Below are 20,000 nucleotides of genomic sequence, written 5' to 3' on the forward strand. Positions count from 1 at the left end.
AGAGAGAGAGAGAGAGAGAGAGAGAGAGAGAGAGAGAGAGAAAGAGAGACAGAGAGAGAAAGAAGGGGGGGGGGGGTTGCCATCGTTACCATTATCTCCATCTGGACCAGGCAGACCATTCAATCCAGGCTGTCCCTTTATACCATCCAGACCAGGACGGCCATCTAGACCAGGTTCACCCTTCAGACCGGGAACTCCAGGCAGGCCAGGTTCTCCCTTTGCGCCTGAAACATGAACAGTACAGGAGTTGCCATTTAGACAAGTGTAAAAGCCAAATCAAGCAGATCATGATTGTTGAATAAGATAGTTGTACCTCCTTTGATCCGATCAATTTTTTAAAAATTTAAAGAAACAGTATTAGCAATCTGTTTTTTTATATAAATATATTTAAAATTGTTTTTTTTAATCTTTAAAAAAATCATTTGGTGCAGTGCTGTCTGTTTTTTATATAATTATATTTAAAATTGGTTTGTTTTTTTTGTTTTTTTTTTGCTATTTTTTAATATTTAAAAAAATCATATGGTGCGCTGCTGTCTGTTTTCTTATATAATTATATTAAAAATTGTCTTTTTTTCTAATATTAAAAAAAAATCATATGGTGCACTGCTGTCTATTCTAAAATGTTTTTTTTAAAAATATATTTTAAAAAATCATTTGGTGCACTGCTGCTCTTGGGTGGCTGAGAATTTACAATAGACATGAACCATATCCAACAGTTTGAAAGAAATTGATACAGTCCATCTTATGATAAAGGAACACGGACAACCTCTGGCTGCACAATGCTATTTTGAAATTACCATCTCTTCCATTGAGTCCCTCCTGTCCAGGGAATCCAGGCAATCCTTTCTCTCCCTTGAGTCCATCAAATCCAGGTGGTCCAGGCTGTCCATCCAAACCTCTCTGTCCAGGAAGACCATTCAATCCAGCGTCTCCTTTCTCTCCTGAAAATCAAACATCACGGATATTGGTAACTTGATTATGAATTTAATTTAAACATTTAGAAAAGTTTAAAGAGACCTGATATTTAGCATTTTTCGGGCCCAATGTATTATCATAGGCTTACTGCTACGTGTTAAGATGTGTCATTGTGGTGTCAAAAGTATTTTAAAAATATGATTAAAATAAAATTCCCTTTTGTAAATTTGTCCTTCGGGATTGTTTGTTTGTTTGTTTGTTTGTTTTTAGGTGTTTAACGGTGCTTTCGACACTATTTAGGTCATTTAAGCGCCCGTTTCTGTCTTTTATCAATTTTTATGGGCCTTGAGGGGCCATAGCTGCTCAATCGTGTACTGCTGTAATAAAATTTTTATAAAATCATAATCATTACATGTTTCTTATTTAAGTTATTTCAAGGGAAAACTGAAATATCCACAGTGCAACACCACAGATAAACTCGTGTTAGTTGACATGTTCAATGTAGTGCAGTAGGTCGCAACTCAGTACCACCAGGCTAAATCCAGGGAACATGTGTAGACCATTCTGCTGTGCCACTCAGCCCCTTATGGCAGTGTTCTCACAACAACAAGAAATGAAGTGAGTAGGAAAGTGCCAGAAGACAATACAGAATAAAAAATTTGCGGTGGCGATGGGGGCTCGAACCCGCAACCTTACTGGTACGATAACTCCGCCTGGCCAGGGAAAGCGTGACTCTATCCACGATCCCAAAAAAGATCGCTTCTAACCCTAGTCTTATTAGAGCCTTCTCTCCCCGACTTCTTGAGGTCACGGGTTCAACACACACAAACACAGCGAAGTTAGTTGGCCAGCATTTAAGCTTAATAGCTGATATTTTGAACACAAACTTGTAACATAGAAACGATTGAGACATTGAGTATGCTCCGGTATTTGGACTGTTGTTCTCACAACACCAGCTACATTAGGTTGAAAGGTTTGAGCCAGCAATATGGCACTTTCACTATATGTCCTTTGCACACATTTTCCTCACACCTTTGGAAACAGATGTCACATTTGAATGGCCTCTTGGTACAAAGCATTATTGTTTGCTTTACAGGATGCATGTTTCTATGTGCACAAAATACACTGTTCTATCACCAGCTTATTATAAAATAGCACTTGAAGCATGGGAGTTACTGTGGTTAAGGACCATAAAAATACACCTTTTTTTTCAATTCTGTTACAACAAATTCTATTATTGTCACCACCATAACCACAACTAATTATACAACTATTACTGTTGATGCATTCTACAACTGCTGCTACTCATACTACTACTACAATTAATTACTACTGTAACGACAAGATGACGACAGCACAAAGACGACGACTGCTAGCCAGGCTCTTCACAATGGATAAAAACATCCCAAGAACAAAGTTTGCTGAGCGGGATTTTTCATTTTTGGATCCAATCGTATGGAAATCTTCACCACCAAAAGCCCGATAATGTGAAAGTCTGCCAGTCTTCAAACGGCATCTAAAAACCAATCTTTTTCATTCTGTTAATCATGTGAAGTTTGAAAACAAGACTGTTGTGGTGGTTCTGTAGTCAAATGATTGAACTTGTGTGAACCAAAAAAAAACACCGTAAAGCACCTCTGAGCTTTATCACATAATAATAATAATAATAATAATAATAATAATAATAATAATAATAATAATAATAATAATAATAATAATAATAATAATAATAATAATAATAATAATAATAATAATAATAATAATAATGCATACTAGTACTGCTACTTCTACTACTACTACTCTAAGTCTACTACTACTACTATGACTATGATGATGACGATGATGACTACTACTACTACTACTACTACTACTACTACTACTACTACTATAATAACTATTACGATCACAACTGCCATTGTCTTTAATGCAAGATGATTGTTGTTACCACCATCAATATTCATCATTAACAATGGATCTACCCACCTGTAGCTCCTGGCAATCCATCAATACCGTCCAGGCCAGGTTGACCAGGTAAACCATCCATTCCAGGAAGTCCATCATTTCCATTGAGACCAGGCAGACCAGGATTGCCCTTGGGGCCAGAAAGACCAGGGATGCCTGGCTGTCCTGCCTCTCCCTTGAACCCAGCAGGTCCTGTATGAGGAAAATAATGGTGGTTGTTGGTGGATTTGAAAACGACATGACAGCTACGATGATAACAATGATGATGGTATTGATGATGATGATGATGATGATGATGATGATGATGATGATGATGATGATAATGAAGGAGGAGAAAGAGAAGAAAAAGAAGAAGAAGAAGAAGAAGAAGAAGAAGAAGAAGAAGAAGAAGAAGAAGAAGAAGAAGAAGAAGAAGAAGAAGAAGAAGAAGAGAAGAAGAAGAAGAAGAAGAAGAAGAAGAAGAAGAAGAAGAAGAAGAAGAAGAGAGAAGAAGAAGAAGAAGAAGAAGAAGAAAGAAGAAGAAGAAGAAGAAGAAGAAGAAGAAGGAAGAAGAAGAAGAAGAAGAAGAAGAAGAAGAAGAAGAAGAAGAAGAAGAAGAAGAAGAAGAAGAAGAAGAAGAAGAAGAAGAAGAAGAAGAAGAAGAAGAAGAAGAAGAAGAAGAAAAAGAAGAAGAAGAAGACAACAGTGATCGAAAGAGAGAGAAAATTGCGCTGAATAGATAAGACTCATTCTGATCACACAGTCGTCAAGAGGGATCCAGGATATTGACTCATTTTGAAGTCTCTAGATAAGTTTCCGGAATTGGGTAGAAGAAATAAAGATAGATCTATAATTCTGTTTGCAAACCATAAAACATCTTTTTAGTGGAAATTCCCACAAATTTTCATTCATTTATGTTCACAACTCTGAGCACAATAATGTGACGTCATATCTCATTAATTGTGTCAACAACAATGGAGCTGAATAGAAGTGACTTTCGAGCCATGATTATTAAAACTTTTTGAAAAGATTAAATCAATCAGTTTGTTAGGAAACATTGCACAATCTATTTGTGGAATTTGCTCCATCTGCTCTTGTTAGGCCCTGTGGTAAAGGGTTAAGTCTCTATCCCTAGCTGATCATTTGTTAACCTGTACTTACCATCGAGTCCTGGTAATCCTGGATCTCCAATTGGGCCGGCAGGGCCTGGCTCTCCTTTCGGGCCTCGAGGTCCTGTTGGTCCGTCATCTCCAGGGATACCTGGTGGGCCCATGTCTCCAGCAGGGCCTCTCTCTCCGGGGCCTCCAGCAATACCCTGGGGTCCTGAGGTAAGCATAATTTACAGTGTGATATTAATGCAATTATCAATTCGGGAATTGAGTACGATGATTTTTTTTTAAGAGAATGATTCCAGTTAAAAAAAAAAAAAAAATCATTTTGAAGAAATAAAAAAAATAAAAAAAAAAAAAAAGAAAATCAATGGCAAGAGTCCAAGTCTAAAAAGAAATTCCATTAAAAATAAATCCTAGCATAAAATAACAGCAATAAGTAAGTTATAAAAAGTTATTCTTAACAGATAAAACTACTAGCCATCAACGTATCAAAAAGTCTCAAACCTCAAAGCTGACACTTCTGAGGGTTCTAAGCTCCGAGACCTTATATGTTGGGAGTCACCTTAATCCATTAATATGAAGTAAATAAATGTTTTCTGATCCAAATGATAAGGAATTTGAAGTGTACAGCACACAAAAAAACTGGAAAGCATTCAAGTGAAAGCAATGCTTTGTTTTGTTTAAAGCCTTAAAAATGTTCACAATTTATCAATCAAGTGTCTATGTCAATATATTGTATTGTTATAAATGTGTAACCAAATGACAAATTGCCACTTTTTTGGGGACAATAAAGATATCTTATTATTATTATTATTATTATTATTATTATTAATATTATTATTATTATTATTATTATTATTATTATTATTATTATTATTATTATTATTTACCACGCCAACAAGCTTACCCTGCCGAATCAAAAACCCATTTTAAAATTTTGGCATATATTCATCAATTAATATTGACACCCAACTTGTCAAAAAAAAAATGAATAAATAAATAAATAAACAAACAACTTAAAACCATAAATCTATAGAGGTTTAATAGTTTTTGACAAATTGGGAAATGGAGGGGGTCATTTTAATCAATCTACATATGACATAAACGTTTTCTGGGTAAAAAATATGAAGGTGTTTTGTCGGTGTACCACAGTACCATTCGTTTATTTTATCAGGTATCTAGAAAGAGAAGGCCTTTTAATTTAAAACTATTTCTATTTCTATTTATCATAGAACAAAAAAAAACAAAAAACAAAAAAACTAGCATTAACTTTTTAGACACTCTACACCAATCTTTATTGATTCATTGAATTGTCAAGTTTATCAAATTGATTCATATGGCTTTGTATTTTAATTATTTTTTTTGTTTTGATTTTAAACTTTAACTTAAAATAAAATGAATGAAACATTGAAAGGGAGGGATGGTGAGAGCGAGGTGGTTGAAAAAAACAAGCAATCAAGCAATAAACTCACCAGTTGGTCCACCTTTTCCAGGGGATCCCTGTAAACCAGGCAAACCCTTAGATCCTGTTTCTCCCTTGGGTCCGGCTGATGCCACACCAGGTGGACCACGGTCTCCGGGACGTCCTGAAAACAACCGTGTAACAACCGATAATTAATAAGGTGAGATGGGACAGTGATAGTAAAGCAGAAAATGTCAACGTTCAAACAGGAGAAAGGTCGATGTCAACAAATGCTAGTCTAATCAATAGGAAGAGGGAGGGGTAGGGGGAGGATAGAGAACTTTTATATAGCAAATTATCCACTAAAGCTAAAAGTGACTCCTTAGTCAACAGCAACATTAAACAAATAGGACAAGACATAACGCCTATAATAAGGCACTTTTAATTAATTTTTTTCTGACAGATACAATGCTAGTTTTACTAGTGTGCATATGTGTGAGTGTGTCTATGTTAATATATTGTATTGTTATAAATGTGTAACCAAATGACAAATTGCCACTATTTTGAGGACAATAAAGATATTATTATTATTATTATTATTACTATTATTATTATTATTATTTACTGGCCAGGAAATCATCATTTCACACCTGAGAACGGTGAGAAAACAATAAGGACTCAACTTATAATCCAACTGTTAGCACAATTGAAATAAAATGATTGCCAACTAACCAGCTTCTCCAGACAATCCTTTCGATCCTTTATCTCCTTTGTCACCATCTCTTCCAGAAAGTCCGGGCAAACCGGGAAGTCCTTTCTCTCCACGGGGACCAGGTAGACCTGATAAAAAAGAAGGTTTTGTTAGCCTAGATATTCAGTCCTATCTCGTGCTTGATACAATGTAGAATACTAAAATATGGCATCTATATAGCCCTTATCCACAGTAACTATCTCGTGCTTGATACAATGTAGAATAATAAAATATTGCATCTATATAGCTCTTATCCATGGTAACTATCTTGTGCTTGATACAATGTAGAATAATAAAATATTGCATCTATATAGTCCTTATCCATGGTAACTAGTGCTTGATACAATGTAGAATAATAAAATATTGCATCTATATAGCGTTTATCCATGGTAACTATCTTGTGCTTGATACAATGTAGAATAATAAAATATTGCGTCTATAGAGCTCTTATCCATGGTAACTATCTCGTGCTTGATACAATGTAGAATAATAAAATATTGCATCTATATAGCGTTTATCCATGGTAACTATCTCGTGCTTGATACAATGTAGAATAATAAAATATTGCATCTATATAGCGTTTATCCATGGTAACTATCTTGTGCTTGATACAATGTAGAAAAATAAAATATTGCATCTATATAGCTCTTATCCATGGTAACTATCTCGTGCTTGATACAATGTAGAATAATAAAATATGCATCTATAGAGAGTATGCAGTAAGACTAAGGGAGTTAATTTTTGACATTTTACACGGTTTAGTCCCCTGATTGAAGTATAGATTTCTTCAAAATGGCGACCAATGCTTTCAACACAACGGACACTGTATCAAAAAAAACGCTACGAAGAAAAAATTGAATTGTATGAAAGAGATTGATCCATACAACATAAAATCAGAAAACTGGACAAAGACTTATCCTCCAATCAAACGACTGGTGTTTGGCACCTCCACTGACATTACCCCTTACTTACCTCTGGGTCCATCCAAACCATTGAGACCAGGGTCTCCAGCAATACCTTGGGCTCCTGGAAGGCCATCCACCCCAGAAGGACCGGACTCTCCTTTATAATTCAAACAAGATTTAATTAAATTTAAAAGGGTCATTTTACACCGAATGTATGCCATTGTTTATATGGCAGATGAAATAATAGTCAATGATTAGAACAGTAAAGTAAGGTATCTATCACAAAATGTCATCTAGTTTAATCAAATTGTCATAGAAGCTTTCAGTGAAACACATTTTAACACTCCCACATTTTATTTTTTGTAAACAGAAAAAATAATACAGTAAAATGTTATACTGAAAGTTGTGTAGTACATAAAAAGTTCAAATATGGACACAAAATTGTTGTTGATATTAAGAGCTATTAGACTCTGTTTTCTAATAAAAAGTTTAATCTGCATGAACACAACTCAGCTTCTACAACTTGTGAAAAAGTGAAGTTTTATTTTAATTTCATTAGCCTGAAACAGACAAGTCATTGAAATCTTGCATATGATGCTTTAGAAAGCATTTTCTCCCTGTTCAAACAGTCCCAAAAACAAATGATTCAAAACTTCAATAAACTGTATTCATTATGCATTTTAAAAACCCCAAATAACTAAAGGAAATTCGGCTTTAATAATTTTCAAATGCACATAGTTCTTAACTGGATATCAATTTTTTAAAATATAGCTTTGTAACTCTCACAATGTGACGATAATAATTTAATTTCTTGCTGAATAAAAATTGAGTCAATTTTCTCACCTGGTACACCTGGCAAACCTCGGTCTCCCTTTTCACCTGGGCGACCAGGCAATCCGTCAAAACCTGGGGATCCTGTCTCTCCCTTCTGACCAAAAGCATTAGGTCCTGATTGGGATCGAATCAAAACAAATATAATTAGTATATAGGACGATAGGAACATTTAAAAAAAAAAAATGACACCCTTCTGCATGTCACCTTAACTCACTCAACCCTAGAGAGTTTTTCTACTTTTCAAAATTGGAAAAAATGTATTAAAAATGAGCATGTACATAGATAGTTTTATTCAACTACCATTAACACGTGAAAACTAAAAACATTAGCTTTGATACTAGGCCTATAATTTGTCTCAGAAAAATGGAATAAATAGGCATGGGGTAAAAGCAACCTGGGTAAACTACGGATATAGTCGGTGTTAGGGTTGAGTGAGTTAAGATGCCATTGCTCAGACATTCCATGAAAGAATTAAGGCAACCCATCAAGAAAACACAGATCATGTCAATAGGAATCATCCATGTCATCTATGTGAGGAAATGAAAATCATAGAATCGTAAATGGAAGGAGTGAAAGGTCACCTGGAAGGAATCTGGGACCATACTGTTACTGTTTTAAGACACTGATGCAAAATGATGCGTTCTAGACTTGGTTTAATTCATTTGATATCGATGTTTAAAGTATAGTGTTGTACACTAAATCGTGTAACTTCTGTTTTGAACTCTTTTCAGGAGATTTAAAAAAATACTTTTAAAAATTTAATATTTTTTATTTCAGATGGTCAATAATATAGTCTGTAGAAATGAATAACTTTTAATGGAAAATCTAGAAACTCTTTACTTAATAAAATATAATTTGTCAAAATTAACAGTTACATGATTAGAACACACGGTCATCAATATATATATATATCCTTTATCACACCCAAACACAACAATACTGCCGTCTTAAGGAAAAAGACCGTCTGTGGCCTCTTATTACAAGTAAACATACAGTATTTTTCCTTAAGATGGCAGAATACACACCAGTATCTCCCTTCGCTCCAGGTGGGCCATCAAGACCAGGCAGTCCGTTCATTCCAGGTTCTCCGCGTTCTCCTTGAACTCCATCAAGGCCCACACCAGGATCTCCTCTGTCTCCAGGTAATCCATCAATTCCAGGAACACCAGTTCTGCCATCAAGACCTGGGAATCCTTTTGGACCCTGAGATAAAAGCCAGGACACCGTATGCATTACTTAAAGATCAGATGATACGAATGAGAGGATGATTTAAAGACACAAAACTATTATTCTCATTTTTACTATCATAATCATTACCATCATCATCATCATCATCATTATTATCATTGTTGTTATTATTATTATTATTATTATTATTATTATCATTATTATTGATTTTATTATATATTAAACATCATTCATTAAAGATTTTATTATCATCATTACATCATCATATATACTTATATCATTTTATTATTATTATTATTATTATTATTATTATTATTATTATTATTATTATTATTATTATTATTATTATTACCATTATTATTATTATTATTATTATTATTATTATTATTATTATTATTATTATTATTATTATTATTATTATAATATTATTATCATCATCATCATCATTATTGTGTATCATAAACTTACACGATCTCCTTTTAGGCCAGGAAGTCCAGCAGCACCTTGTGGACCCTGAGGTCCAGTCCTTCCAACTCGTCCTGGTTCTCCAGGCAAACCAACATCTCCCTGATTACCCTTGGGTCCTGGTGGTGGATGGAAGTATTCAAATGAGTATATTTTTAAAATTTAAAATTTCGTTTATACACCGCTTGTTCCAGTTAAACACCTTTCTCGAAGTGCTTTACAATTTTTTTTACTTTTGATCAACTGGTGATGGAACAACACACGTTTAACACAAAAGATATATTCCTAAACACACAAAGGATATATTCCCAACCATGGCACAACCATGGGTGCACCAGGAATAAGTTCAAAAATTATTTCATTATATCTCTCCCATACTTCATCCATAATAAATCTGATAAAAAACTATTCTTTATTTTCTCAATAAGCAGTTGAAAGCTGACAGTTTAAACAAAAAAAATAAATTTGTCATTGTGGTTGAAGAAAACTTGCTCAAAGCGCTTTACAAGGAGTTCCTAGTCAATAGCAACACGTGACATGTAAGCCGAGACAGAGGCAACGCTGTTTAGGGCCAGGTACTCATTTTACATCTGAGTACAGTGAGAAAATGAGAATGAAGACCTTCCAATCCAAAGGTGAGTATCATACCACTAGACCACATAGCCGCACCATTAGATAGTTTTACAGATGTAGTGTTTCATTCATCCTGTTTTGTTGATAAAGGGGAAACCCAAAACGTCCATTTGATCAGTTTTTGTAATTAAATTGAAGCTTAGATTCAATTTCACATTGTTGTTTATGCCACAAACCATTGAACTCTAATAATAAGTGATTTTTATAAAGGCCAAGGTCACTCTTCAACCAATGACGCATCCTGTCTCTAGATATTGAGTAAAACTATCCAATGAAAATAATTTATTTTGACATGGAATGGGACACTTCATGTCGATTGGACCCTTTTTATCATCGGAAAATATTTTTATCTCCTGGTTGAATTTTTCACAAATTGGATGTTTAGCGATCAAAGCCATCAATAGGTTTGTTTTTCCGTGACTAACATAAAAAAATAAACAGTTAAAGTGCAATTGAAATGGAAAATTCTCAACATGTCGAATCCTTTCGTGTTATCTACACTGACAAAATGCCAAGATTTCATTTTGGTCAGAAATCTTTTACTTCACATTTCATTAAACTAAAATGACATTAAGCTTGTCAAAAATTCATAAACCTGAGATTTCAGAGAAGTAAAAATTATCTGGTCAAAAAAAAAAAGTGTTCTGTTAGTGAATAGAATACCTTGAGGTCCTCGTGTGACGCCAACCTGAGCTGGTTCTCCCTTCTGTCCGTCTCTTCCAGGATTTCCTGCACGTCCGTCAAGTCCCTAAGAGTGATAAATGTATTGGTGATGATGATGATGATGACGACGTTGACTTGATTTGACTTGTTTTATGTCTATCAGATGGAACTGCTAATTGAATTTTTTTTTTTCCTCATAAGCAGGGCAGTGATTGGGTAACTGGGTCTGATGAATGTCTAGCGGAAAGTACTTTGCGATAGACAAGCGTTCTATCCATAGGGTAGCTAGCAACTGCTATTGTCCGATTCACCCTATAGAAACTGGGATAAACTCGGCCCCATGGGCCTATTGACTTTGAAGGAATATTTTTGGGGGATCTTGCTTTCGTATGATTTTAGAAGTTTAATTCCGATGGGTCGATGTGACATTTTTTGCACACATTTATAAATAAGTTTCTTCAATGTGCATGTAATTTGGAAATTTACAATAATCCAAAGTATTGAATGGGGTCAATCACCTCTAATCTGTATTATGTTGGGGCGAACTTGGACACTGAATTGAGGGCTAAATTATAATATTTGGATTAAAATAAATGCCACCATCGACTAGAGTAAGTTCTGTATCATAAACTTTTTAAAAAATTTAATTTCTTAACTTTGATCATTTAAACCTTAACCCTCTTCTTACCGACTATAGGAAAATCATCAGGAAAATCATCACATTCGTTACGATACAACCAAGATTTTTCTTATTCAAATTTCTTTTGTATATCATAAAATTTAAATAAAATGAACAGTGTGATGTAGAGTATGTTTTGCTAAAGAAATTATTTATCGCAAGAATTTTACTGCTATTGTGTCTGAGTGATAAAAAATATATTTTTGAGTTAGTTGGGTGTGAATTTTTGGGGGAAAATCCTGAAAATGGCTGGTAAGGAGAGGGTTAAACTCAGTTTTCTTCATCAAGTTAATTCCGACATAACACCCGATTTATGCGGTCAATCACAAATATATCCAACTATGCATCTACCATCTCCCTATCAATCTTACTGGCACTCCAGCAAGACCCGGCTGTCCCTGAGGTCCGTCATCTCCAGGCTCTCCTTTGAATCCAGTGAGTCCTGGCATACCCCTCTCTCCAGGGCGGCCTGGAATACCGTCCATACCGGGGAATCCCTTCTCTCCCTTTGCACCAGGGACACAAAAGTCACAGGTACCTCCAATTTCACCTATAAGTGCACACAAAAAAAAAAAGAAAAGAAAAAGAAAGAAGAGTAAAGAGATAGTTTAAAAGCCGTTAGTTTATAAGCCTCTAAATCTAACATTCAACGACAAAACTATGTATAATGAAAATAAATCCTGTTTTTATAGGCAAGCTATGAAACTATTCATGTAAATAGAAACAAAGTATTTTTTGATTTCTGATAAATTTTCTGGATATTTAAAATAAATATATCAGCAACAGACCTCATCTATAGAATCAGTGATAACAAAAATTGAATATCTCTGACTTAATTTGCCAATGTCCTTTGACTTTATAAACGGTTTATGGAATAAAACATTATTTGTATTCAGTATTAATAGGACAAAGCATGAATGAGGAATCGTAGTGTGCCTATCCATTCATTTTCCCCAATATTGATTAACAGAACAATAGAAAAACTTATTTTTCACCTTTCTCTCCAGGCAATCCAGGAATTCCGTCGCGACCTCTGACACCAGGGAAACCTTGAACACCCTTCTGTCCCTTATCACCAGGCTCTCCAGGGGAACCTTTGGGTGAGTCACCGGGCACACCAGGTAAACCGGTCAGACCTGGATGAACATGTCAATGTAAACAATAAATAAATCTTTAAAAAAAATAAAAAAATAAAAAAGAGCTTTTATACAGCGCAATATCCACTAAACTTGCTCAAAGCGTTTTACAAGGGGTCCCTAGCCAACAGCAACACTTAACATGTAGAATGAGACATGATGCCTGTTAGGCAATATTTTAATTTTTTTCGGACAAAGACAACGCTGTTAACGGCCAGGTACTCATTACGGTGAGAGAATGAGAGTAAAGAGCTTTTTCAAAGGCTCAACTATGCGCCGAGCGAGGCTTGAACCTTCTGATCCAAAAGCGAGTGTCATATCACTGGACCACATTAAAAAAAAACCCCAATAAATCATTAGGTAATACAAGGCAGATAATGTGATCTCTCCATATTAATATTTATAAATTGTGAGATTATCTATGGTTCTATATCCAGTAAATATACCCCATGAGCTTACCAGAGGTCACAAACCAACAGCAAAATTGAACATGTGGGATGAGAGTCATGAGGCCTGTACGGCACTATTATTGGCAAGGTACTCCTTTTTCCACCAAAGTGAAGTTAGAAATTGTGAGTAAAGAGCCTTTACCAAGGAACACTCACAGTTAAGAATCAAAACTTGGGATCTAAAAGACCACAAGCCAAGTGCCATATCACGAGACCATAAAAAAATAGTCCTCTGCTTTCTTTAGCGTCAACTGGACCAACGCAGTTACTTTTTACTCTTTGTTTGAATAGGATGCAAGTCTATCACAAAGTACTTTCAACCAGAATTGAAAGACCCAGCCACCCAACCAAATAATCTCAACTTCAAACCAGAATCAATACCAGTCCCTTGCTTGCAAGGTGAGTACTCAACCAATTTCGCACAAATAATTGACATAAACAATAATAAATTGTCTTATTACTTCATGTATTTGCCAATATCCATAACAGGATATAACAGCACACAGAAGTGGCAGAAAATCTATAATTGATCATTTAGATCTGGTAGAAAGTACTTTACAATACTAAAAGAGCAACCTAAGTAGCGAGCAATCCTGTAATGGATGAGATAAATTTATCCTTCAAAGCAACAGACCCATGATGCTAGAGTTTATCACTGTTTCCGTAGCCACAGAATAAGAATTGGTCGACTGCAAAGTTACTCTCCACCAGACCTAACAAACTCGACTATCTTATCATTTCTGGGTAAATAGAGAATATATATTGTGTGCAAAATGTTTTTCTTAAGGGCATATCCATGACATGTTTTTTAATCACTCGCTAAAACCCTTGGACCCATTTAGGATTGTTGTCAGTCCAAGACAATACCTTTAAACACAACAGGACATAATTAATTGATGACACAGATGTGCCATTATGCCATATAATTTCTTGTTTTTGTTTTGTTTTTAATGGTTTTACGGCACTTGAAACACATTAAGGTCATATCAGCGCCAGTAAAAAGGATGAAAATTGGATAGTGGAAAGATTCTAGATGTACAAATAAAAGGACTTGGAAAAAGTAAGACAAAGGGGAATGGTTCAAATAGGAAACAGATGTAGATTCCAAGAGCACACAATCAAAGTATTAGTTTGAGATCACCTAAAAGTCTCATCCAGACACAAGCACAGGTCCACACCAAGAAGAATACACTCAAATGTTTACAAATGATATATTATATGTAAAGAAAACAAAATAACAAAGAGATGATTTACAAGGAAAAAAATATCATCTCCTAAAACTAACTATACATTTCACTGTTTCCCTCTCAGCCAGGGTATCCGGCCAGGGCCAGGACAAAACCAAGTATTCTTATTCCAAGACAAAGACAGAAAGCAAGTTGGGAAAACATATATAGGGTGATAGAAAACACAGTAAGTACCTCCCTGCACCAGGCCTAGAAGTGATTCAGGAAAATATTTTTCCCTGCTTTTTCCTGGTTTTTTCCAGGCTCTGGGGAGAATTTTAAGGTAGTATTTTCAAGCATGCTAATCAAATCCAGACCAGTTACCACTACCAGTAGGTGTTCGATAAGGGTGTACCAAATGAATTTGTGATGGTCATATACAACTGTCACTCCAGTGAATCAGTTATGAGTAAGTTTTGAGATAAAACAAAAATAGGAGTGCTCACTATGGGGGTCATACAATTTCTGAGTTCAACAGATTACAATAAGGAATGAGATTAGCAGAAGAGAAGCGTCCCTTGATTGGACATCACCTTACAGAGAGAACATCAAAATGGTTTTGCGCATGCGTCTCTCTCGTCCTCATGGAAGCGAGGACAAGAGACGCATGCGCACAACCATCATGACGTTCTCTCTCTAATAACTTTTCCACCGGTGACGTCCAATCAAGGGACGCTACTCTTCCGCTAATCTCATTCCCTATAACAATTTAATAGTCCAGTCCTTACCCTTGTCTCCCTTCTCTCCAGATAGTCCATCCATACCAGGGATACCTGGGCTACCTCTCGCTCCAGGGATGGGCACACCGGGTTCTCCCTTCAGACCAGGATCTCCTTTGGATCCAGGTCGGCCAGGGACTCCAGGTCTTCCTTCTATTCCAGGCAATCCTGTGGGACAGCAGAGGTAGAATCGTGTGATGGAGGCACAAAAAATAACAAATTGAGTACAATATAGTATTATCTGAACTAGACCAAGAAATGCAAACAAAAAATAAATGTTTCATATACATTATTTTTATTATTATTATCATCATTACTATCAGTATTATTATCATCATTATTACCACTATTTTAATTACTTTTTCCGCCTATTACAAGAGCTGTAACCTAACAATAATTGCCTATTCGGACAATAAAGATTATTATTATTAATATTATTATTATTATTATTATTATTATTATTATTATTATTATTATTATTATTATTATTATCATGAAGATGTTTAATTCCAATGACAATGTGATGAATTTTATTTTAACACATATCTAAACACAGATTGTTATTCATGTTGATATTGTTTATTTACTATACAAACCGCTGTATACACTAAAAGTATACCATGTTTGAGACAAGGAGCATTTTACGACAATTGCCTATTCACACTCTAAGACTCCAGTCTTATTTAGAGAGACTAGAATAAAGTGATTCTCAGTTGAAACAGAAATACTGATTATTGGGCATAACTTATCACGTGTGTTTGTAAAAGGTAGAGACAAAGGTAGTATAATGTTTAAATATAATATTTTCCTTTTATTACAAATCTGTATCATTACTACTATGACTACTACTACTACTACTACTACTACTACTACTACTACTACTACTACAACAACTACTACTACTACTACTACTATGTACTACTGTTGCTACTGCCACTAATGATTATACTTATACCGACATCCCTTATTTTTTGTATTTATTTCCAATTCCATTGTATTTATTTTCCAACAATAGTCTTCACGTTTTTGTATTTCACTTTCTAAACTGTAATACACAGTTCCTCTCGGCCTCCCCTCTTTTCACTTAATTAATTGCGCATCTTTTAGAAATATTGTGTATTTTATTTTAATTCGTGTTTCCATACAAAGGAGCATAGACTATTTCCTGCCCATCAATGCTTTGTTTATTCATCTTAACAACGTCACCACCACATCATCTTCATCTGTAGTGTTTCATTCATCCTGTTCTGTTGATAAAGGGGAAACCGGAAACGTCCATTCTATCTGTTTTCGTATATTGAATTGAAGCTTACATTCAATTTCACTGTTTTCGTAATTAAATTGAAGCTTACATTCAATTTCACCTTTGATATTTATAACCACAATATAATAACACGACACATTCCTAAAACCTCTCTACCTGGTAATCCTCTGTCTCCCTTATATCCCTTGGGGCCGTCCAAACCTTGGGGTCCCTGAAGACCCGGAATTCCTGGACCTCCTTCTATACCTCTGTCTCCCTTATCACCAGGACTTCCAGGGTTTCCTGGGTTACCATCAAGACCGGGTAAACCACGATCTCCTTTGAATCCTTGGGGTCCTCTTGGTCCATTTCCACCCTTACCCTGTGGTCACAAAAAATAATAATAATAATAATAATAATAATAATAATAATAATAAATAATAATGATAATAATAATAATAATAATAATAATAATAATAATAATAATAATAATAATAATAATAATAATAATAATAATGAACAGTGTATGGTCATAATAAAACCGAAAAAATAAAATAAAAATGATAAGAGAAAAGAAAACATGAATCATTGTCATGTGCTCTGATGTAGGCATTTCTCTGTAACCTGGGAAAATGAAGTGCCAAGTAGTGCGGGGCGGTCCTTGGCAAGCTTAAGGACCACGGTCCTACGGTCCCTGGGAAATGAAAACCGCAAGGACCGGTCCTAGGACCGGCGGTCCTTTTCGACATTGAACATTCCTGAGAGACTGTTGGAAGTTCGAACCGTTTTGACCTTTGGGACCATGGGATCGTTCATTCTTGAACCGTTAAAGACCGCTACACGATGAAAACCGTGGTCTACAGGAGTAAAACACACGGAGTAGTCATACTCATTTCAAATTGTAACCTAATTAGAGAAGAGGGGTGATGCCTTCTTTATTTGCTCACCGTACTTCGTTGTTACTTCGATAATTTAATAACATTTGAAATTTATCCCCATTAACGGAGATAATGGCATCGTCCAAGGCGTTGATCGAGTTGTTCGTGGCGTTGATACACGTGATACACACGCAACTCCTACCCCCCCCCCCCCCCACACACACACATTAGAGGGCAGCGAGCATTGAAGAGTAAGAGAGAGACGTGAAGTTATAATAAGAGGGGGTGGATGAGGTGGTAATAAGTTAATAAGTAATAAGTGGGGTCCATGGTGACTGTTCGCCAGATCTAACAAACCCAGCTACCCATTCACTGCTGAGTAGACAGGGATTCAGAAAAAACTCGACTGCACCCGGGATCGATCTCTGGCCCTTTGCGTATAAAGAGAGTGCTCTATCAACTGAGCTATCGGGGTCCCCAAATATTCTATTGGACTTTTTTTAAATACAGACGTAAAAACTGGGTTTTTTTGGAAGGAAGAAACTAATGAAACTCATATTATTTGATTAGTTAAAACACCAAACGAAATTTTAATATTATTGTATTATTTTAAATGACAACAATGCGATAGAAAGGAGGGGTGACAAGAGATGGACAAAAGAAAACAAAAAATCGGACTTGCTACTTGCTAGGTTCGACACACACACACACACACACACACACACACACAAACACACACATCTTTAGAAGTCACATGCATTTCAAACAATAACCCATTAGAAAGAGGGTCATGCCTTCATCATAGATCATTGTCATTGCGATCATTATGGTGTAGTAAATTTGAAATTTACCCCGTATAATGGAATCGTCCAAGGCGTGCGCCTCCTGTTCCCCCCATCTCACACCCGAAAGGGCGGTTTGCGGAGTGGAGGGAGGTGGTCGTCTGCCTCTATGGTCGTCTGTGTCGTTTAGTGTATGGCAAAGGGGGTGGGTGCGATTAATTAAGTGGGATGGGTGGTGATTGGTGGAAGATAGGCTACCGAGGCAACGAATCGCTGGGGAAGTAGTAGGCTATGGCGCGAGACCGTTGAAAGGTGATAAGAAGTGAGGACCGCCGCCGGTCTTCCCCTATGGGACCGGTCTCCGGTTCACAGCTAAAAGACCGTGGGACCGCCAGTCCAGACCGGTCTTCAGCGCGGCACTAGTGCCAAGTCTTTTGCAGACATGTTAATCGTACCTCTCCAATCATCTCAGTTATCAGCCCTCTTCAAGAAATCGACATCTTTCATCGAGCCACTTGTCATCCATTGAGGCTTTTTACTTAAAATGCCATTGTTTGTCTTTCTCTACTTCTCTTCCAGATTTTTCCTTATTTTAAGCACTGTTTTTCTGTATCATTATTAACTCCAATCTCATCAACATTGATTGACATCAGGAATGCGTTCTGTGTATTATTCATAACTTGTCTCCTATAAGAGCCTAAGTAGCCATTGTTTGTCTTTCTCTACTTCTCGTCCAGATTTTTCCTTATTTTAAGCACTGTTTTTCAGTATCATTATTAACTCCAATCTCATCAACATTGGTTGGCATCATGAATGCGTTCTGTGTATTATTCATAACTTGTCTCCTATAAGAGCCTAAGAAGCCAGTGCGAAAGAGGCCCTACAGGGTTGCTCACAAATGAAAAAAATGATGAAAAATGTAAGATCAAATCCCTAAATTTAACAACGGCAAAGCATATGATGTTGAAATAAGTTCATCCATTTGCTAACCAACAGATTGTGTGACTAAATTATTCTCATATTTCACCCCTGACCATAGAAAATTTTTCACGATTAAGAGAACAAGAATTCAAGTTTTTCACTCAGGAAGCATTTATAATCCTCATGCTTTGAATGTATCAAATACAAGAGGTCCAAACAATTCCAATAGACGTTGTTATTACTTTCAGCTCAATTTCATATTTTAAAAATGTAAAGTGATAACCCGAGTTAATTTATTTTTTTCTATTGGCAAACTGCCTAAAACAGTACTGATGGTGACAAAAAGCGAAAAAGTAGGAAAAGGTTGAACGATTGCCTTTAAGCCCCATTTTTACTGCACTAAACCCCACTTTTAGAGCAATTGAGATGATAGACTATCATTGATACTCTAGCTAACTTCTGGAGAGTGGGAAACTGCACCTGTGTTAGCACATTGTTTCGAGAATTTTAAAAGGAGGAAATTCCTCCTCTGGACTCCAAAATCGTGGATTTCCGCGGATCCGAGGAAAACCATCAGCACTGCTAAAATAAAGCTTTGAACCAAGAACATATTCGTGTAAATTTTACATAATTTCATTTATTTTTTGGACAAAACTGCACATAATATCCACATTTATATTGATTGGCAAGCCTGGGTATAAATTGAGACTATAAATATAAAATCACTTACACCGGGGTTACCTCTGGGACCGGGGGGTCCTTGGGGTCCATCCAAACCTGGTAATCCTCTGTCTCCCTTCATGCCAAAGATTCCAGGATTACCGGGGAGTCCATCAATACCACGATCTCCCTGAAAAAAATACATACAAATTTTGATGATCGAAGCTTGAAAAAGTGAAAGATGGTGATGAGCTACACTTAAAACTGCAGTTAAATAAATTATAAAACAAAACAAATAGGGCGGATGTTTGGGCTTTCCCTTTACAGACCTGCCAAATTGAAAACTTCAAATTTAGTAATTTTTATGTCAATTGTTAGTAATTTGATATGGAAATGAGTAATTTCTGAAATCGTGTACGAACAACCACAAATTGACATTGATGATCACTTCAACGTTACATCGTCATGCTTATGCTCGGTAGAAATGCTTTTTTATTG

General features: G+C 35.8%; 1 protein-coding gene across 1 annotated transcript in view; it reads right to left on the reverse strand.

Moving 5' to 3' along the window:
• Positions 1 to 20,000, reverse strand: part of LOC144981108 (uncharacterized) — a 109,976-nt gene that overhangs the window by 22,069 nt on the left and 67,907 nt on the right. Inside the window, exons 14-29 of the mRNA XM_078929237.1 lie at positions 19,573 to 19,692; positions 16,439 to 16,643; positions 15,028 to 15,186; positions 12,484 to 12,624; positions 11,860 to 12,038; positions 10,810 to 10,894; positions 9,517 to 9,632; positions 8,886 to 9,063; positions 7,870 to 7,974; positions 7,094 to 7,183; positions 6,103 to 6,210; positions 5,441 to 5,554; positions 4,018 to 4,179; positions 2,899 to 3,069; positions 798 to 941; positions 90 to 224 (exon numbers count right to left, since the gene is read on the reverse strand). Coding sequence (XP_078785363.1) covers positions 90 to 224; positions 798 to 941; positions 2,899 to 3,069; positions 4,018 to 4,179; positions 5,441 to 5,554; positions 6,103 to 6,210; positions 7,094 to 7,183; positions 7,870 to 7,974; positions 8,886 to 9,063; positions 9,517 to 9,632; positions 10,810 to 10,894; positions 11,860 to 12,038; positions 12,484 to 12,624; positions 15,028 to 15,186; positions 16,439 to 16,643; positions 19,573 to 19,692 — 2,212 coding nt within the window. The remainder of the gene's footprint in view (positions 1 to 89; positions 225 to 797; positions 942 to 2,898; positions 3,070 to 4,017; positions 4,180 to 5,440; positions 5,555 to 6,102; positions 6,211 to 7,093; positions 7,184 to 7,869; positions 7,975 to 8,885; positions 9,064 to 9,516; positions 9,633 to 10,809; positions 10,895 to 11,859; positions 12,039 to 12,483; positions 12,625 to 15,027; positions 15,187 to 16,438; positions 16,644 to 19,572; positions 19,693 to 20,000) is intronic.

This window comes from Berghia stephanieae, chromosome 10 (assembly GCF_034508935.2).
Source record: "Berghia stephanieae isolate SIO BIC M18660-M18661 chromosome 10, UCSD_Bste_1.3, whole genome shotgun sequence".
In the NCBI taxonomy this organism is placed as follows: domain Eukaryota; kingdom Metazoa; phylum Mollusca; class Gastropoda; order Nudibranchia; family Aeolidiidae; genus Berghia; species Berghia stephanieae.